Here is a 22,496-nt window from a genome sequence, read left to right on the forward strand (position 1 = left end):
GGCCTATTCTTCTCATCAATTAAAATCCATGCCTCTGCCATTTCAGCTCATTACAATATGGAACCTCCTATTTTCTCTCATCACTGCTAAGACAGTACCTCAGAGGGGCAAATAAAAAAAAAAAAAAAACATAAGACCCCCAAGGATAGCACCTATACCAACATGGGACCTCAACTTTGTCTTGGAAAAGCTCACACTGCCTCCTTTTGAGCCAGCCAATACAGCTGAGATAAAATTGTTATCATGGAAAACTGCTCTGCTCTTAACAATAACTTCAGCAAGAAGAGTCTCAGAGTTACAGGCATTAATGGCAGTGGAACCTTTTTATCATTTTTCATCCGGACAGGGTTTCTCTAAGGACAAACCCAACATTTATGCCAAAGGTAGTATCCAGTGTGGCTCTTAACCAAACCATTCATTTACCAACCTTTTATCCAAATCCCCAGAATAAAGGGGAGAGACAGCTGCACTCTTTGGACATACACAGGCAGCTACGTTTCTACTTGGACAAAACAAAAGCTTTCAGAAAAGCTGAGCAACTTTTTGTGGCATACACTGCAGGATCACAAGGAAAGGCCATTTCAAAACATACTATTTCAAAATGGATAGGCCACTGCATTGGTTTCTGCTATGCACAGCATGGCAAATCAGTGCCTAAGAATATTAGGCCACATTCTACCAGGGCAGCAGCCACATCAGCAGCCTTTCTCAGAGGAGTACCAACCAAAGAAATTTTGAAGACTGCAACTTGGAGTTCAGTGCACACTTTTACCAAGCACTGTCACTTACCTCTTTACTCTAAATCCAGAGCAGGCTTTGCCACTGCAGTTCTGCAGGGCCTCATAGCCACTCCTAATCCTATTTAGACCCAGCCGCCCAACCTCAGCTTTGGGATTCAACCCAAGTGTAATGACTGCAACAGTGAAACACGATGAACATAGTACAGTTGTGTACCTACCATAAATGTAGATGTTCGAGTGTATTCACTGTTGCAGTCCAGATTACCCTCCCACCATCCCCCTTTCATTGCTGGGACTTATCTGTGCTTCTCTATTCTATACAACATATGTGGTGTATTTTCTTGTAGAGGAAGGTAATGTTTATGTCAGTGCATGCATTTTTATTTGCAAATTTTTAGCCTACCCTTTTGGGGGCACCTGACATCTGGGGCAAGAAAAACTGAAGAAAATGGCATTGGCTGCATCTTTTATACCCCCTGGCGCACTGACATCAGGGAAGAGGCGACAGCAACTGACGCCAGACCAGGACTTTGTAATTCAGGCCAACTGCGGGTAGCCTGCCAGCAGGATAACCCAAGTGTAATGACTGCAACAGTGAATACACTCGAACATCTACATTTATGGTAGGTACACAACTGTACTTTTTGTTTATTGTGATGACAAGGTGTAGATCCCTGGAGCGTGTGGCTCTGAGGGATTGGGATTTCTTTAAGTGTAGCATATCCAGTAGCTCTGGGTTTGACATGGCAAGCAGAGATCGCCTCGGAGTAGACTATATGTGACAGAGTATAGCTGGAGTTTACGGCGGTCAGCATAGGGCATCTGCTTTAGGCCTGTGATTCTTTTAGTGAGGTATTTCTGCGGCCTTTCCAGTTGTTGCAGATGTCTTGAGAGGTACATACTAAATGGGGCGTTGTATTCTATAATGGGTCTAATGAGGATGAGTACAGTGGTATAATTACCTCCTTTTTTCTGGATGAAAAGCCCTTAGTGATAAGGTGTGCCACATAGAAGGATTTCCTGACTCTTGTGGCGGTGTGGTTATTGAAGGTGAGACCACTGTCCACCTGTGTCCCTAAGTCCCTTATCACACTTTCGGTGTTTAGTGTACTGCCACCTATGTGGTAATTCACGGGTACATGTTTTTCCCAAAGGGGATAACTATACATTTCTTGGCATTGAGCTTGAGCCCATGGCTCTGGCAGCAAGCATCTGTTTTCTATAAGGCCCTTTTGTAGAGTATCGACATCATTTGGGGATTCAATAATGGCTCCCAGTTTGCAGTCATCTGTGAACTTTGTTAGCTAGAGTCCCTTAGTGTTGGCCTGTACTTCAGAAAAGTAGATGCCAAACAAGAGAGGTCCCAGGACTGAACCCTGAGGTACTCCACTTGTCATTTGTCTGGAGCTAGATTTGGAGTTAGCTGCTTTTACAGTGTGGGTTCTGTCAGTAAGCCAGTTGGCAACCCATCGAGTGACGTAGGGATTAATGCCCAGCTTTATAAGTTTATCTACGATTCCAGAGTGGGGGATGGTGTCAAAGGCCTTGGCACGATCCAGATAGGCTGTGTGGACTGCCTTACCCTGTTCCACGGCCCTGGAGACTGATTTGAAGATGTCAGTCAGGTTTAGGAGACCAGATCGGCCCTTCATGAACCCAAACTGGGTGGGGTCCATTGTTTTAAGGTTGCCAATGTCTTTAAGTTCCATGATAATACGTTCCATGGCCTTGCAGAGCAGGCTGGTCAGACTGATGGGGCTGTAGTTCCTGGGATCCAAGGTGGATCCCCCCTTGTGGAGTGGGATAACTGTAGCTGTGCGCCACTCAGTGGGCATGAAGCCTGAGGTGAGGGTATGATTAAACATGACACTTAGGTGAGGTGCCAGTTCATTTTGTAGTTCATGTAGTACACAGCCAGGGATGTCATCTGGTCCCATCAATGCTATATTCTTAGCTTTGGAGAGTGTGTTTTTTTTTTACCTTTGTGGCCATTATAGGGCATTCTTGATTGCTCTGTAACATGTTTAGTGACCTGTATTTAGCTATACGTGCAAACAAGATCTGGGGAGCTCTCCTAGTGCATGATGGGATATGGTTTTAGCCAAGAACTAGTGGAAGACCTTGATCTGTTGTATAGGGATGAGTCTGAACCAAGGATTGGTTCTGAATCCAGCCTGCTAAGAATGAAGGCGAGATGAACAACACACAATGGAACGTTATGATGAGTACATCATATCTTTTTTTTTCATAACTGAGCAGCGTTTTTTAAGTCCTACTGAAAAAAAGAACCTTCTTCAGCAGATGCTGCAAAGATATTCAATTAGTAAACTTCATACCACGTGGACTGTAAGCAAACCCAAGGATTGCTGACATCATGTTGTGGGTGGCTCCATTCCTATTTGGGAACAGTAATGTCAGCATGAGGGTGGTGAATCGAAAAGAAACCCAGTTATTTTAAGGTTGTAGCAGTGACGCAAGCAAAATGGTGACAACAGGAGCTGTTTTCCATTTCCGAGATGAAGACTGTTCTGTGCAGCCTGTTACTGCATGCTGCATAGATGGGGTAATTGCAGAAAACAGAAATAGTGGACCTTTAAATAGTTATTTGTTATGACTGGGATTGAAAAATGGGGTTAAAGAAACAGACAAGAAGAGGGAATGTGAATGTGAAAGCATTGATGTTCATGTTTCACTGTTGCAGTCATCACCTGTGGGTTATCCCTGCTGTGGTAGCCCTTGGCCGGTCCAAATACCAGAGTCAATGTTTTTCTGCGTCTGCTGCTGTTGCCTGTAGACTGACATCAGGTCGTCAGTGCTATAAAGCAAGGCAGCCGACGCCATTACATTAGTCTTTCTTGCCTTAGAGCCCGTAGCAGAAGCAGTTCGCAAGTGTGCCGGTCGGTCGCTACCGGAGTTTGAATTACAGCTGAAAATGTCTAAAGCTAAGTACTCCATTGGGGATCCTTTTTTCTTGCACTAACCGATGTCTGAAAAAGTTAACAATTGTCTCACCTGTGGAATGCAGATCCCACATGGAGACTTCTATTCATACTGCTTCACTTGTGCAGGTGTCTCACAGTCCACCAGTCTGCTCAAACACCAACTCCTCCTCCTCCCATAGGTCTTTGTCCAATAACTTCCTTGTCTTGCACATCGTGCTCACCCAATGGCTAGGGGTCAAACTGAATGGCAGAAGGTCTCTGTTCACTGTCATTGCCTAAGATAATGTGATACTGTGATATGTGCTACTATTAGGTGCACACCCCAACAGCTGGACTGAAGGAAATTTCAGAAATGTAGTGTTCTCAGCATAACAGAAGAGGATCCTTATGGTTAACCACTTTAGAAGGCCACCTTGTATTTCAACTGATGTGGCAGACACATTTTACAGAAGTATCTGAATTAATCTGTTATCTAGCTGCTCATTTTCCTCTAACTTTAGTTGTTGTGAAAACTTCACTGTATTTGTATCTCTGTGTGTGCTTGCCACCTTACTTCTTTCTTGTGATATGGCATCTATTAAGGTCTGTGTGGAAAGTGCAGCAGACTGATTGTGAGTGCATTTCATTCCTTTTTTTTTTTTTTTTTTTTTGTGTTTGCTTTTTAATTGTCGCACTTGAGAACATGGTCTTGGGGTTGTAGGATACAAGAGGTGTTTAAAGCAGGTGAGCTACACCATCTCTGCCTTCCATATGTTCGGACTGAATTGTATAGGCCAGCCCATAAAGTTTTAAATTACTTTGGGCATATTTATATACTTTTAGCCTGATGTTTGAGTAGCTTAAAAGAAGGGTATAAAGTTCTGTGTGCAGTCATGAGCATTTGCAACCAGCTTAAAATGTATTTTTGTGACTCTAAAGGATATTTGTAACTGTCAACAATAATGCATCCATGCCACTGCTCTTAACTATTGCTTTTGATGTGTTGCCAGCTTTCCCACCACCAGTTCCTCCAAAGTTCTGCCCAGCCTTTTCTGACATTGTCAAGATTTTAAACTGTGATGTTATGATTCATATTATAAAGACCATCCTGCGGAAGACAGTCAGAATGAGAGAAACATTGTGGAATGAAGCTATCATACAAAGGGTAGGTGAAAATTTGCACAACTGTAATTAGGTTGTTAGTAGATATGTGTGTATGTGTTTTTAACAGATAAGTATAACTACGTGTATTTTGAAAACCTCATTGATGATCAAAAATCTTGGTACTTTGAATTTTTTTCAAAGGAGTACTAAACTCCTTTCCCTTAGTGTGATCATGGAGAAAGCTTTGTAAAGTAAAGAAGGATATGAGGGATGCAGCCCTAGTACTCTGGGTGGAAGACGACTCACTATACTGGCATTTTCAGTGAAACATGATATAGTTATATTACATTTTACCTAAATAAGTGTAAAGATGCAAACTACATTCACAAAGTTTATTGCAAAAAATCCCTCAGGGCTTTACTCAGTGGTTTGGACTTCATTAGGATGCTAAGAAATATGACTAACTGGCCGATGGGAAATAGCCTTATTGGTAGTAAATAACTGTTGCATAGTAACAGAAGGCACTCAAATAGGTGTAGAAGTAAGGTTCATAGGTCTGTACTAAGTTAATGACCACTGGGACCTTCATAGGTCTAGCCAAACATCCCAGTTGTATCCCATGTTTGTGCCTTAGAGGCTATTTTAAGGGGTATATGTAAGCTAGGTCAAAATTTATAGGCTGCGTCTGTCCATTACAGACATAGGTGCTTCACTTGTGGTGTATTTCCTAGTTCCCATCTACTGGTACAGATTCCTCTTGAATATGGTTAGGGAAGAGCTCTGCTTTACATGGATGGGTTGCCTGTTCCAGAGAAGGGGTATTCTCTGAGAGACATACCTGTCCTTCCAACTTGTCCTATATCTGTCGCTGGTAATGTTTAAATCCCCTAGTTTGAGTAATTTTGATGCTATTTGATGCTATCAGTCACCTCCTCGCACACCACTTACTTACCCCTACCCAACATGGATTTCGTCCTCACCACAGCACCACCACTGCCCTCCTCTCCTTCACTCATATCATTGCAGAGGCCCTAGAGAACAATAAACTAATTTCCTGTCTCTTTCTAGATTCCAAAACCTTCAATACTGTTTCTCATCCTCTACTACTGTCCAAACTTGCAAATCTCCACCTGTCCCCCTCCGCACTTGCCTGGTTTAATAGTTACCTATCTGGCAGGGAACAATCTGTCAAATGGCTCTCATCCTCCTCATCTCCACTGGTGTTCCCCAATGCTCCATTTGGGGACCCCTTTTGTTTAACATCTTCACCAATGATCTTTACACCTCATGCAAAAATCCTCCCTTATTCAGTATGCCGACGACTCTACACTTTATATCCATCTCAAATAACATTCCTGAACTACACTCCCTGACCGAACAAGCCCTACTATCCACTGAACAATGGCTCTCGCAACCTACTGATCCTAAATCCCAAAAAGACCAAACTCCTACTTTTCTTTCCCCGTTCTTTCTCATCACAAAGTCTCCTTTTTTATTAAGTCTTCTAACAATGCAACTATCCAACCTGACACCCACAAAAACTCCTAGGGGTCATTATCGATGAAGAACTAAAGTTCAACCGGCACATACTCCAGTGTATAAAAAAAAAACAAAGCAGAAACTAGGTCTGTTATATTGGAACAAAAAATTCCTAACACCTGAATCTAGACTTACCCTGGGCCAGGCACTCCTCCTCCCCTCCCTCTTATATGCTGCCCCAGTTCTTACCAGTATCCAGGCCTCCACTCTAAACGAACTCTAACAGACTTACCATAAAATAGCCAGATTCATTACTAACTCCACTTACAACTCACACCACTGCATTTCTTTAAACTCTTTTCAATGGCTTGAACTTCCCCAATTTTTGCTATCTTATCCGTTTCATATGCTACACTCTATTCTTTATAAAACCTCCTTCTGTCAGTCTCGATCTTTCTTCTCCATCTACATCCCATCTCAGACCCTCTGTACTTCTAACCAACAATTACTTGATGTCTACCACCCAAAAAGGTCAGTAGGCAAACTACTCTACAAATACTCCCTTGCCCATGCTTGGAACAAACTTACCCTTGACTTACGTTCAGTCTCCCACACCTCACACTTTAAAAATGAACTAAAAGCTTATTTTCTCAATTCCAGGACCTGCCCTTGCCATGACCCCATCTAGTCTTCCTTCCCTTTATGTACCCTCAAAAGGACCATACTTACTACCTCATTACACCTTTCCCTCCAATGTGTCTACTATGCATTTGCATAATTTTATACAAACACAAATTGTTACTGTTGACTTATTGAACTATATCAATGTAAAATTGTTACTAAGCTTCTTTTTAATGCAACTTTAACTTTATGCATGTAACCCAACATATGTGAATCTTTTTGCTATAACTGCTATTATATCAATATTGTTTAAAATTATACTTGTTTAAAAATGTACTGGTGCTTTTCTCCTCTGGTCTCCACTGAAAATGGGCCACAAGCCCAGCTGGACAAACCTGGTTAACAAATATCAATAAATAAATAAATTTTGGAAATATACAAAAGGTTCTTCAGAATGGGTTCTAAGGATGCTTTGTATACTAGGCATCTATCGCCTTTCAACAGTTTGTAGGAAAGAGAGTATCGAGATCGGGCTTTGAGGCAATATGTATAGGACGGTTTACTATCATATAACCGACGTTCACATACCTGGCAGTCCATTGATCGTCAGTTGTAATGTCGAAATGAAACAATTCTGCACTCCAAACATACCGAAAAAGAAACACCGCCATGCACTAACATTTGAACTACTGAACGTCGCACATATGAATACGCCATTCACAGATGACGACAATGATGTTGCGACGGTGATCTCGTAGTCGCAGGGAAAACGTCGTACATATAGTGCGGAAGTAAAAGACAACATGATTAGAGAGTCACCGATAATGCGGAGTGTAATTGAAAGTGAATATGTCGCTGCAGAGTTGGATTTCCTAACAGGAAAGTATCCGTAATTTGCGATAGCAAGGACTTTACGTTGCAAGTTTGGACTGGTGAGTAAACTTGTCATATGAGTACGTAGTAGTGTAACATAAATAACATTATATGTAAAAAAGTATGTCATATAATTTGTCAGTACAGCTAATATCGAACAATATCATATGTATACATATTGGTGTAAGTGTTACATGATCATTTAAAGATAAGTTATACAAGTAGTGATATATATTGTTTATATAAACAGTGGGGAAACCCTTTTCGGTAATGTGTTGACCAATTCGAAATACATGGTAATGATATATGGAGTTGTTGATTATTGCAGTCAGTATTTGCTAGTTTCAGAACACATATGTAAATTGTTATAGAATGTGCTGTAATAACAGTGTGGATAATCATGTGTAAGGTACTTATAAAGTATTAAGACACTTCCTTTGGTTATAAGCATTAAGTCATTACTTGCCTGAATCCTTAATATAGTAAACGAGAAACTCAGTAGGAAAAAAACACTTTAATACAAACAGCAGAGCTTTCGGATACAATCCTTCATCAATACTTGATGAAGGATTGTATCCGAAAGCTCTGCTGTTTGTATTAGTGTTTTTTTCCTACTGAGTTTCTCGTTTAGTGAATTTGGCACCTGTTTTTGGCTCCTTAATATAGTAGTCATTTATAGGTATAGAATTGTAGAATGCACTGTTGAAAACAATACAGGTGGATGCTGCTTACCTGCGTAGAAATACATTATAGTTGCATAGTATTGAAAGTACCTTATACTAACATGTTTTAGTTTGTAGGATACATATATTGCTGTAGGTGTCAAGTATGACAGTGTTATCAGTATTATTTTGAAAAGTAAACAGTGTATGGAGTGCATTTTAGAATGTCTGTACATGCAACGCATGACTCTACTTGGCAATGCCTTGTACAACCTATGTCATGGTTTGTATCTGTGTAAATTAGTATACATAGACGTGATACAGGCTTGTGTTACACAGCATGAATGCCATTAATTTGTAGTAATATAGTTACTGTTGTTGATTTCTAGGTGAGCTAAGGTACTATGTCTAACCAACCGGCAGTGAGTTGTCCTGGTGTTATTGGTTCCTTATATGGCACCATTACCTGCCAAAAAGGTCGACCAATTCTCTGTATTGATGGTTATCAGTATTACTTGGAAAAGAGTAACCCTGAGAAGAAGTACTGGTGTTGCACTCAGAAGGCAAAACAGAGATGTAAGGGCCGTTGTATAACAGAGAAGTGTGCCGATGATGAGAGGCTACTTAAAAGTATTGGTCATTTTCATGCACCGGATGTGGTCCGGGTACAGCAGAGTAGAGTACGTGCAGCAATTAAAAGGCGTGCTGAACAGACTCTTGAGGATCCCTGCAGAATTGTTTCTGAGGTCCTGGCAACCACGACCACTGACGTAGTGACCATCATGAGTAATACTGCTGCCCTGAAGCAGAGTGTGCGTAGGTTAAGGCATAGGAATAGCACAAATCCCAGCTTACAGTTAGCAAGTGTGAAGGATTTAAGGCCAGAGATTATACCATTGAAGCTGGGTCAGTTCATCATTAAACACAGTGCACTCCAGAGCCATAAAAATTATGTTGTAATTCTTACTACAGAGAGTAATCTAGGCCTGCTCTGCCGTTCGGAATACATCCTTGTTGATGGTACATTTCCAATTAGCACTAGGGAGTGTAAACAAATGTACTCTGTTCATTGTAGCTTGGATGGCTCTAGCAACAACAAGGTAGTACCCGTAGTATATGCCATCTTACCGTCCAACTGCGAGGAATGCTATGATCAATTCTGGAACACATTGATTACTTTATGTGGGGACTTCCATCTTAATTTACAACCAATGATGGTACTAAGTGACTTTGAAAAGGGGGCTGTAAATAGCATTGTGACGCATCTACCTAATAGTACAGCAAAGGGATGCTGGTTTCATTTGTGCCAAATTATATGGAGGCAGATCCAGAAGCTTAACTTGACACAGGTATATGGTACGGATACACAATTCGCACTGTTATGTAAACAGGTACCTTCACTTGCTTTTATACACACGGAACATATTATGGACACTTTCAGTTCAATTGAGGAGGCATTAGGGGAAAGGGGTGCTCCTTTATGTAAGTTCTTTAAAAATAACTACATTTTAGGGAGGCCACGACGTTACAGCATGAGGGGTTCCACCTCAGAGAGACAACCACCACTATTTGATGTCCCTTTTTGGAATCCATCTGAAACGTGTACCATGGGCTACCCTAGGAGCCAGAACGCAGTGGAAGGATGGCACCGTAGGCTGAGGTCTCTATTAGGTAAAAAAGAACTTTACATCACTGTGTTACATGCTATTACTTAAAAGCAAAACCATTTGGAGGATGTAAGACAGAAGTTCCTGTGTTGTGTGCCTGCATCTCCAAAGAAACGTAGTCTTTGTGATGAGGAGTATATGATACAACGTCTGCTTGCTAAACGTGATGACATGACTCCTTTAGGATTTGTACAATTAATGGCACACCATTGCTCATTTTGATATGTCTGCAATAACATTATACATTATGTATGTGATAATTATATGGCATTATAGGACACTTTTGGAAACTTTCATTGCAGTAGGTTTATTGGGATGTGTACTTTGTATTCACTATTATAGAGTAATTAATCTAGGTGGAAATTGATATTGTAGCATGGGTATGTGTCTGCTGTGGAATTATTGTGTTGTCAGCATTTGACAGCACTTCATCTTGATGGAAACCACTATTGTCACACAGGGAATGTGTTTGCTGTGGATGTACTGTTTATGCAACATTTTAAAGCAAGTCATCTTGATGGATATCACTGTTGTGGCACTATGTGTTTGCTTTGGAATTACTGTTTATGCAATATTTTAAAGCAAGTCATCTTGATGGATAACGCTGTTGTAGCACTGGGAATATGTTTGCTGTGGATTTACTGTTTATGCAATATTGTCAAGCAAGTCATCGTGATGGATATCGCTGTTCTGGCGCTGGGAATGTGTTTGCTTTGGAATTACTGTGAAAGCATACAAGGGTACTGGTATTTTAATACGGATCACTTATTTTCGGTGATTTGCCGTAAATCGAATGGAAATGTCGCGATTCGATATTTTCGACATTTAACCATGCTTTACGGCCATAATGTTAATCGGAATCATTGATTTTCGATCTATAAATTCGAAATTTAATACACTTTTTGTTTTAAATTTCGATTTTATGATACTAAACCATATTGGACATGCTTGTTTACACCCTGTATTCCTTTTTTTTTTTTTTTTGCAAGGAAGCTCAGTAGATGCCCCAATTGTATGTGCCTGATAAAGGTACATACTGAAGGGGGCATTGTACTCAATGATGGACCTGATGAGGGCCGAATACTGTGGAACAATGACCTCCTTGGACCTAGATGCCATGTCTTTGCTTATAAGTTGAGCAACACAGAATGATTTCCTTAATGCCTTTGACATATGTTGGTTAAAAGCCAGGTTACTGTCTACTTAAGTACCCAAATCCTTGATTGTTGATTCTACTCATAGGGTTGTGTTATTGATAAGGTAATTTCCTAGGCTGGCTAACTTCCCAAAGGGGACTGTTTTTGTTTATGTATTTCTTGGCAATTAGTTTTAAGTTGTGGCTTTGGCACAAGTCATTTGTCTGAGTTTTTCTTTCCTGTTAAATGTTAGTGTCTTGGGAGTGATTTCATGACAGCTTCTAGTTTTCAGTCATTTGCAAACTTGGTCAGCCAGAGGCCTTTAACATTGGCCTTCACTTCTGTGAAACCGATACAAAAGAGGAGCAGGCCTTGCACAGAGCCCCGAGGGACTCTATTTACCAGTCTCTTTGTGGAGGTGGTCTCCTCTATCCCAACTTCTTGGGTCCTGTCCAAGAGTCATGTGGCTATTTAGCACATAACATCGGAGTTTATGCCTATGTCTGTGAATTTGTTTGCAGTGTCTGTGTTGGGTATTGTATCAAATACCTTAGCCAGATCAAGGTAGGCAGTATGCATGGTATTACCCTCATCCATATCCTTGGTGATGATCTTAATGAAATCCACCATGTTAAGTAGGCATGGTCTGCCCTTGATGAAACCATACTGAGTTGGATCCAGTGTGTGAAGGTTTTCTATGTCCTTATTAACCATTTTCAAGGATGATTAATTCCATGGCTTTGCATATATGACTAGTCAAGCTTATGGGTCTGTAGTTCCTGGGGTTTATTGATTGCCCTCCCTTGTGCAGAGAAGTAACCATTGCAATTTTCCATTCGCATGGCACAAAGCCTGTCTTGAGACTATGGTTAAACAGCAACTCCAGTGGTACAGATAGGACATGTTTCATTGCTATTTAGGTGGCATCTTGGGGTGTTATCGGGGCCCATTGATGTACTATTTTTGGCCTTAGAGAGCACACCTAGGGACCTGCTCCCTAGGATTGCTGTGTGTGGGTTGTTTGATATTTGTTAGGAGCAGCGGAGCGAGGGGACACAAGTGGATCTGAATTTGTTGGCCAGCAGATTTCCTATATCTTCCAGCTCTGTGTAGGTGGCTCCATTTGCAGTCAGTTATGTACATTGCTATGTGCAGCCATTGAAGTTTCTGACATAGCTAAAGAAAGCATTGTGGTTATCTTTTGCCTGGAAGCGTAATTGTACTTCAAATTTGTATTTAGTGGGCTTAATTTGCCTTCTTAGTTGTTTAGATTGATAAGAATGTTTTTATCTTGCTGGGCATAGCACTTCATAATCTTGGCAATGTCTTTTTTTGGATCTATATGATGCTGAAATGGCATAACAAATGCCGTTTCGGTGATGCACACACTGCGAAATACGAATACAGCAAAAGCCCAGGTCACCAATTTTTTTCCCTAGGAAAAAAAATCAGTAGACCAACAAGACATGACACACCATTCAAAACATTTTAAAGTGAGGGTCTTGCCCCCCCCCCCCATCTAAATATACCAACTCCGAGATTGTGCTATAGTGGAGTAAAGGGCAATGTCACAGTGACGGCTAAGCGATTTTTTTCCCTAGGAAAAAATCGCTGACCTGGGCTTTCGCTGCATTCATATTTTGCTGTTTATGCGTCGCTGAAACAGCATTCGTTGTTGTGCCATTTCGGCAACATAACATAGACCCCTTTTTTCTTTCGTTGTACAACTTTACGTTTGGATTCTGCCAGAGCGTTTTGTTTTTTGAGTGAGATCTGGGCTTATTTCTGGTAGATACAGTAGTATCTTTACATTTATTGACATGATTGTACAGGATTTCTTTGAATAATTCCTCATAGGCAGCTATATTCTCTGGGTTTGGGAGGGCTTGATATTTTGACAGGTTACTTAGGACGTTTGTGTTAAAATAAACTAGTGAATAAAATAAATTGGACGGTGCAGTGGTGTAAAGGTTTGCGTTGTCGCCTCACAGTAAGAGGTTCTCCGTTCTCGACTGGGGTTCCTCTTGTGCAGAGTCTGCATGTCCTCCCTGTGTTTGTGTTGGTTTCCTCCCATGCTACAAACATGCATCTGGAGTGTCTCTCCCTAAGCTTCCGCTGAAAATTGGCTCGTTCCAAGTCGGACTTTACCGGTAAACAAATGTTAAATAAATAAAACTATTTATTTTTTAAATGTTACGGGTTTAGCTGGAGTCACAACATTTATTTTTGTTATGAAGGAGTCAGCTTTGTGGTCTGAACTTAACAGAGAGGCTACCACACTTGGGGGGGGGGGGGGGAGTACACCGTTCTCTCATGTTTGAGAGTATCAAGTCAAGTATTCCACTCCTAGTGGGTATGTGAACTACCTGGTCCAAGGTGTTTATTTACAAAGACCAGGAATTGCTGGGCCTGTACGTTTGGGGGCATGTAGGTGTCCCTGTTTATAGTAGGTAGGTGAAGTTGCCCATAAATATGATACTGGGTTGAATGGTGAGGGTCTCCAGTAAGTCCAAGTATGAGTTATGGACTTTTTGGGTCATAGAGTATGATCTATAGCTTTCAAGGATATGATGTGGGACTTTACCTATGACAATTTGAATATAGAGAAGCTCAAGTTCATCGTCCTGTTGACTAGTCCTGAGGTGAGCTTGTTTTGTGATTGGGACACCTCCTCCTTTGGTTCCTGCTTGTGCAGTAGCTGGATTGAATATGTGGAGGGCATTGCAATCCTGCACTGCTAAGGTGTTGTCTGCGACTTTGAACCATGTTTCAGAAACTGTACAGATATCCATATTCTCCAGGGTGCAGAAAGCCTGGAGGGACTGGAGTTTCTTGTTCAAATTCCTGGTATCGAGCAGTAACACCTGTAGATTCCCTTGGTCTGGTATTGCTATGAAGGAAGGCTTATCAGTTAAAAAAGGCACTGTGGGAGAGAACAGTGTTTTAGCCAATATTCAAAAGGCTGGAGAAACAGATGCAGACCATATTTGGCAAAAGAACATTCCCTTCCATGCTGACAAATATTGTACCTCCTTGGAATGACACCAGAAGCTAAGCCAATTATTAAATTCACTCATCTTTTGTTCATATTGTGGCATCATCACTGGTGAAGGTAGAATATTGCTCAATGTTAGGCACATACCAGTCTAGGTCACCTAGTCAGAGAGCTCCATAATATCTCTCTTTATTTAGACCACGGAGGAACGTCTTGGGTCATTTACACCCACATGTGCTATGACCGAGTCACACTGGCACTTGTGGTTTAGTAACTTGAGTACGTGGGTGAGTTCGTGATCCTGATCCCTGATAGTCAACTAACTGTGATTTTTTTTTTCCTTTTTCAGACGGTGATTAGGTCATCTGTATGTCTTACAATGGAGTTTCCTATGGTTAAAATATTAGTAGTGCTGGCTTGTCTTATGAACTTTGTAGGTGAGGATCCAAAGGGTGTGTCTGTATGTTGTGCTGGGTGCTTTTTTGGTGCAGTGCTTTTGTGGTTGCTGAGAATTCTTTATGTAGAATGAATGTGTAGGAGATCTTTGAGATTTAGGAAGGTTACTTTTAAGTGCCTCAGCATATGTTGGGTCCGTACTAGGTGTGGTGGGTGTAAAGTTTTCATTAATGACAACCTGATTGTTATTTTGAGTACTTTGTGTGACTTGGCTCCAATGACAGTGTGTAATTACACCTCTCACATACCGTATCCATTTGTGTAAGAATTAGTTGCTTGCCAGTGAATATGAGACAATTCCTTCATTGTCTCAAGATGCCTATATCAGTTGGCAATGAAGAAAGTAGGAAAGTGCCCATCCATGGTTTAGGTCTTTTTTTTTATATAATCTACAAAAGGGGTGGTACAGCAGGCTAACTTGGGTTCTGGGAGGTTGGAAACTACACTTCAGCTATGTTTGACTGAATTCATGTGGTAGTGTTCTTCAGTGCACAAACAAGTTGCTCCTTGCACAGCTGAGTACTAGGTAAAGTTACAGGGGAAGTTTTATAGGAAAAATTTAGATTTGATGATGTGTCTTCTGTCCAGCTTTATTCTTTAATTTGTCAAATCTGGCAGCAGGCATTTCAGAGTGTTCAGCCCGAGAGCTCTGCCTCCTCTGCCATAATACCGTGCTCTCCTCTTCTCTCCTCAGATGTCATTTGCCACCGTCAAGAGTGGATTGTAGTTCTTTGAGCTGTACTTGTATTATTTTGTGGTTAGCTGTAGTCTAATTTTTGGTGTATCTCCTCTACCATAGGTAGTGTGTTAGTTGTATGTGTTGAGTTAGTAAGTTAAGTTTAGGTATTAGACTAATTATTTTTCTGTGTGCCACTCCCCCCCCCCCCCAACCCCACTTTCCTTCTGACAAAAAAAAAGTTTTACAGTATTCATTGTTTTCATTCGTTTAAGTATAGATATTTTTCGATGTAGAGATTGTATTGCTTCCTTGTATAGTGTGGTTAGGTAGTTACCTAGTATTAAGTGATATTATTCAGTGTGTGTTGTGGTAGTGCCTTGTTGTGTGTTAATTCTTGTTAATTTTAGTGTAAGCAGTGAAGGAAAAGGAAAAGTTGGGTTTTAGAAAGTTTGCGGCTTGCAGGCAGAAACTGCCTCCACTAGATGCACGTAATCTTTGTGGGTATTGTTTAGACATTGCCCATTTAGAGATGGACTGTTCAGCCTCTGTGGCTTTTGCATGCCAGACAGTTAATGAACGTCAGGGCAATCGTGTTTTAAAAGGGATGCTCCCACCTTCTGTTGCTTATTTATCTTTCCTTTCTCCCTGCAATAGGTCTGAGAAGAGGGGGAAAAGAACTAACTTGGGATAAGGACCCAAAACCCCATCCCAAGGAGCAGGAGGAACACACAGTCCTCCTCTGCTATTGAGTCAGCAGGAGACAAAGGTCCACTAACCTTTGGTGTCTCCAGCTCTAACACTGACAAGTCTGTCTCTGCTGTTCAGTCCCAATTGTCTGTACTGTTGGAAACATCCAAGTCTTCCACTGTCAGCATACCCAGTCTGTTCCTAATGAAGGATTCTTCAGCTTCATTGGCAGGTTGCTTATCCCTTTTCTGCCCAACATACTGGAGAAATCTCCTTGCAGTCATCATCTTCTCCGTCCCAGATCCGATCCCAGTAGGGAGAATTCCTGGCCACCATTGTTAGGATCTTCTGCCCTGCCAGTTGGATACGTTGGAAACATTAAGCCATCTGACCTGGAATAGCTGATAAAATCCATTTTGCAGACCCAGATATAACTAGGAATTCCTTCCAGCCTCCTTGACTCCATTGTCTAAGGTTTCATCTCCGATTGCTGTTCTTCCTTCTCTGGCTCTGGGGTTTACAGTTCTGGTCCTGCTGCTAATCACCCCTGTCTGCTCCAACTGCTTGGCAGCTTCAGGGACTGACTCCTTCCTTGACATTCTTGTCTTTGGCATTGCTGGAGCTGTGTGCGCCTCAGAGCCAAAGGTTCTGGGCTGTAGCTCGTGGGTTAAGATGGATGTTCCAGGTTTCTTAATTTTCTTTGCCCCAGGGAGCTTCAGCACTGAACGTTTTGGTTTTGATTTTGGTGTCAGATATGGTTGTATTTACAGTGAATACTGATGTTTCTCTTGGATCTTTTGGCTTTGGCTTTTGATACTGTAGAGAGGCTCCTTTCCTGCGTAGAGAGAAGAGCTTTGACAGAGCATCAGATCCTTCACTTTCCCATTCTTCTGGCCCAGCAGAGTTGTCCTTTTTGGTTCTGGGCCACCCTGTGTCTTTGGGTCCCTAGGTTTCCCCTGCATACATGGCCCCCAGTTTCTTTTGGGTCTCCTCTCACTTTCCAGGTCAGCTGGGGACACAAAGTGCAAGTCTGTTTGGATTCCCCTGATGAATCCCGCACTGAGGACACTAAACTCGATTCGGGAGGGGGGGTCCTGTAAATCTCCGTGCAATAACTCCTCTTTCTTCAGTCTGTTAGAATTATTGAAACATTGTGGGGGATGGACCCCCAAGGCCCTTTATTTAAAGGAGTCTGCACTGCTGGTGGCCTTTGGCGCAGGCTGTTCCACGTCCTAGGTGCGTCCCCCCTGATGTCCATACAGACCTAGTGTCACAGAGGGCTTAGAGGGAAAATAATGTGGTGGAACTAGTTTCTACAAAACTGGATAGGGTATGGACCCTCCTAAGGATAGAACCTATTGGAGTAAGGATCCAGTGGTTGATGCTATCGTGGTTGCAGCTGCCATGAAAAAGGCTATCTCTGAAGAGAGTTCATTGGTCCATCCACTCATCAAGGAGTCTTGGGCTCTGCACCACTTGAGAAAGTGCACGTAAGCTTCGGCAGCTTTTATGTTGTATGCGCTCAACCTCCTTGCTCATTTGACAAGATTTCAACATGACTTGGGGTCTAAAGTGTCAAACAAGACAAAGACCAAGCAGTCCCTGGAGAGATAGAAGGCTTTAGACACTTAGTTGTCAACAGTGCAGTCCATCATGAAACATCTCCATGATGATGTTGTCCAACACCGCTGATGGGTCATCTCATGCAGCAGGCAGTGTCATCTCCATGTCAGGATGTTTGTGCAATTTTGTGGACTGGTTTAAGGCATGCTTCATCAATTTCCCATTCAAAGTCCTTCTGTTTTTGGTCTAGCAGTCGTACAGACATTAGTTCAGAGTGAACAGGATGAAAAGACTCTTGTCTACCATTGGAGTGTGCTTTGCCACCCCTCAGTGATCCTGTTCCAGAAATCAAAAGGGAGGCAAGTGCCAAAGTTTTTGCAAAGTGCAGTAGCCTTTTTAGGACTGTCCTGGGGAAGGTTCTCCCTGCAGCAGAAAAGGGGTAACCACAATGGATGCTGCCCACAAGACGAAGTTAGTCAGCAGAACCAAGGATTCTGCTGAGCTTTCTCCAGGAGGCTTTTTGAATGCTCCTGTGTCTAGAAGCAGTCTGGAGTTGCCTGTGTCTCCACCCAAAAAGCTTAGGAGGCTGTCAACCTCAGACAAATGGATGTTGAGAGTAATGTCAACTGGCTGTACAGTTCCTTTTTTTACATACTCCACTGAATGTCTAAAAATCTCTTCAGGACATGCCACCCTTTTAAAAGAGGGACACAGCAGTCAAAATCTAAAGGCTGCTAGCCAACAGTCATCCAAGAGATCCCACCAGACCAGTGAGGATTCAGGGTCTGTTCCAAATTATTTTTAGTGCCAAAAAAGAACAGGGACCTCAGACTAATTCTGGATCTCAGCAAACTGAGCTGCTTAATCAAACAGTCCAAATTTTGGGTGCTCATGGTGCAGTCCATCCTACCTCTCCTCAGGAAGACCACTGGATATGCTCTGTAGATTTCAAGGATGCCTACCATCATGTAAAGATAGCGAAGCACTCCAGGAGATTCCTCTGCTTTTGTTTGGGAGCCAGTCATCAGTTTAAAAATCTGCGTTTTGACTCATCACAGCTCCCTGGATTTTCACCAAATGTATGGTGGTAGTGGCTGCCTGGCTCAGACTACAGGGATTCCAGATCTTTCCATACCTGTATGATTTGCACTCACTGCTTCCATGAAAGTATCTCTCATTCAGGCTTGAGACTCCTCACACTGGCTGTGTCTGTCCTTAAGTAGTACAGTGAATCATGAAATGTCCAACTTGGAACTAGAGCAAGTGTTGATATTTATAGGCTGCCATTTCGGTATGGTCACTCAAATAGCTAAAATCCTGTTTTCTAGACTAACTTCCCTTAACCTACAGGCATCTTACATTTTTCAGGATTCCATACCTTCTGCAGTGGTGATTCTCCAGCTCCTTGGGCATATGGCAGCATCTGTCTACCTTATTCCTGTAGCAAGTTTCCATATTAGAGTGTTACAAGGGGACTAGCAGTTTAATGGTCTTTTTTTTTTTTATTTTTATTTAACATTTGTTGACCGGGAATGTCTGACTAGGTTCCACAGAGCCTGTTTTCAGCAGAGGCCCGTCTTATCTCAAACATCCCATGGACTTCCCAGTGTTTCTAACAAACATCTGCCACTGCCACATTTTGTAGTATTTGGACTCACCACTGGTAATGGCAGAACAGCCTTTTGTTCTTCCTCTTCCACAGGCCATGGTTCAGACAATTGCTTCCCTGCTGGGGGTGCATTAAGGGAAGACTGTCCAGGTTTACCTGATCGAGGTTTGAAGTGAATCTTCACATCAGTGTCTTAGAGAATGCTCTCTGCTAGGGCCCTTCCTGGGGTTTCAGGATCTCCTCCCCAAGGGTGTGATTGCAGTTCAAACAAACAGTCAGCACTTCTTTGGTTTGATATCTAAACAAGCAAGGGGGGGGGGGTGGAGACATGATCCTCTCCCTTTTGTCAAGAGGCCATGAAGGTTTGGCAGTGGATGATGTCCTCTCAACAGGTTATAATTTCAATGCACATCTTGGGAAAATCCAGTTCTTGTGGATGACTTGAGGAGAAACATGTTTCTGCATCTTAATTGGTCCCTGAATCCATAGGTAGCAGCTCAGATTTTCAGCTGCTGGGGCACTCTCTTCTGCAATCTTTTTGCTTCCTCATCTAAAACGAAGTGCAGCACTTTTTACAGAATGAATACTCCTCGTGGGGTAGTCAACAAGAGGCACGTTTCTGTATGCTTGCCCCTCCCACTAGTCTGCTGTACACCTACTTCCTGCCCATTAACCTTGATAATCAAGTCTCTTCAGAAAGCAGTATGTTGAGCAGTGGATATCCTCATTGCCATGTTCTGGCACCAACAAGTTTGGTTTGCCTTTCTTTGGCTTCACCTATGTCACCCTCCCTGGGTATCTGATTTCCCATCCTGCAGAGATGCATCTTCCAAACCTCCACTCCCTTAAGTTGACTGCATAATTTCTCCAATTCCAGTGATAGCCATGAGTCCCAAGCTATATGACACAGTTATTCATATTCTTTCATCTTCCTAGAAGCCTTCCACTATAAGAAGGTTTATGCTATTAAGTGGAAACTTTTCTCTGTTTGGGCCTCTTCTGAAGGCTTGGATCCTTTTTTAGCTTCTTTGGATGCCATCTTGGACTTCTTAGCTGGTCTTTTTCCTTCTGCTTTGAGTTACTCCACCATCAAGGTTCAGCAGGTCACCATTTCCAATTTCCATACTGGTAGAGATATGCTTTTGATGGCTCTTAATTTGTCTAAAGCCTTCCTGAGGGGTACCTTTTTGTTATGGCCACCTATTCAAGATCCAGAACCTCTGTGGGATCTTCCTCTAATCCTACAAGTGCTTTTAGACCTCCATTTCAACCTTCTGCTACAGCATCCATAAAGTTGTTGTCATGAAAGACCCTCTTTCTGGTAGCTGTTCCGCTAAAAGGGTGTCTGAGTTTCATGCATCATCTTCCAGACAGCCTTACTTGATTTTCATAACAACAGTGTTAATCTCAGGACAAATCCTTCCTTTCTGCCCCAGTGCGCTTCAGAATGTACTGCGAAAGAGCCATTAATTTACCAGTCTTTTTTCCAAATTTCAATAACATGGGAGAATATTTGCTTCATTGTTTGGATGTGTATAGACAAGTCACGTTCATAGAACCTAGTTCTAAAAAATCTGACCCAACTGTTTGTTTCCTTTTCTAAGTCGAGCTTGGGAAGGCCTGTTTTGAAAGCGACTCTATCCAAGTGGCTCTCCAAGCTGCATATGTTGTGTATTCTTTGAAGGGAATGTCCTTAGCTGTGAAGCCTAGAGGTAAATCAGTTAGAGCCGGGACTACTTTTACTGCCTTTTTGTTGCAGGCGAATTATTGATGATATTTGTGCTGCAGCTACTTAGTCTACCACTCGAACCTTTATCTCCCATTACAAAGTAGATGTTCAGTGTAGGTCAATAACTTCTTTTGGTTGTACCATTTTGCAAAATGTTCTTTCCTAGGGGCCTCCCCGGGGTTTCTTTGGCTGGGGACTCTTTCCCACAGGTTGAAGACAACGTCAGATACAAAAGTTACGTACTTAACAATAGATCTGAATTGTCTTCTTCCATCAAGTTCAACAACCCCCCCCTCCATACCCCCTCCAAATTGTCCCTGTTTTGGGTGAAGTGCTTCATATTCATCTAGCAGCCTGATGTACTCCCCTAGATGCAAACTGGAGTCTAGATGCTTTGTTTCCGAACTTGCAACCTTCTAGGAGTCCAGTGACTATGATGCCGGACTGCTTTTGTAATATAAAATACCAGGAGACTGGAAAAGGCTTAAAGCCCAGTCCCACTGGGTTTTAATCACCACACACTCTAGTTACAACTTGCACAGCTGGCCAAAGCTGGCTTTTTGTTTGTTCAAAAAGTGTTTAAAACACTGAATTGCATGAACAATGCGGATACTCCACTTAATAGCGCAAACAAATAAGTGGATACTGTAAAACCCAATCACTTTATAGCTGTAGCTTCGTATTCAGTAGATAGTAAAATGCAATAAAATGAGAACCCACTCAGAACTGATTTAAACACCTAGAATACACAGCACAGAAACAACTTGAAAAAAATGCTGACTGTAAAATATGGCAACTATATAATATCTTTTTTTAATAGTTTTAACTTCAGAATAAGAACAAATACAAACACGAACCACACAAAATTGATTTAAATGGTAAGATAAATGCACTAGATTAAGTGTATTTGCATGGATGCAAAATGGAGTCCAAATGCTTTGTTTCCAAGTGTCCAAAGACTTTTGGAAGCTTGTTGTGCGAAAGTTAAAGCAGTGGTAATGAAGGCCAGAGGATAACACTGAATGAAGGCCAGAGGATAACAGTGAATGAAGGCCAGAGGATAACAGTGATTCAATTATATCCCCTTCCTGGTTTTAATCAAATGAAATTTAGTAAAATGGTTTTGTTTTCGCAGATGTTCATTTACTCTGCCTCAATGGAACATGGGTTCTGTCCATGGACAGAATTCACAGTGGCAGCTTACCAGAGCTCAGAATCCCTTCTTTTGAGTCACTGTGATAGGGGATTGACTAAGCCCCTCGCATCAGGGGAAGCTTAACCCCTGTTCAGTCTTTTAGTGCCAGCTTGTAGGATTCACGCAACTGAATCTCATCAGCAGTCTGCATTGGTGTGTTACAGCTTCCAGACTCAGATACGATTCCTTTATGAAATTCCCTTTCTCTTTATTATTATATACTTTTTATTTCTTTCTGTTTTATTTAAAAGAAAATGTATATTTATTTGTGTTAACTTTTTTTTAATGTTCTTGCTGTGTTTTCTACTGCTAATACCTCAGGGAGTTCCAGCTTACTACTGTGTTGTTTTGTATGTTTAATACTTAAACCTATAACATCT

At 41.8% G+C, this 22,496-nt stretch overlaps 1 protein-coding gene across 1 annotated transcript in view; it reads left to right on the forward strand.

Moving 5' to 3' along the window:
- Positions 1-22,496, forward strand: part of UBR1 (ubiquitin protein ligase E3 component n-recognin 1) — a gene marked incomplete in the record, with an annotated part of 4,571,807 nt that overhangs the window by 2,546,446 nt on the left and 2,002,865 nt on the right. Inside the window, 1 exon segment of the mRNA XM_044074213.1 lies at positions 4,672-4,826. Within this exon segment, the coding sequence (XP_043930148.1) occupies positions 4,672-4,826 (155 nt within the window).

This window comes from Protopterus annectens, chromosome 6.part0 (genome assembly GCF_019279795.1).
Source record: "Protopterus annectens isolate FY-2018-M chromosome 6.part0, PAN1.0, whole genome shotgun sequence".
NCBI lineage: Eukaryota > Metazoa > Chordata > Ceratodontiformes > Protopteridae > Protopterus > Protopterus annectens.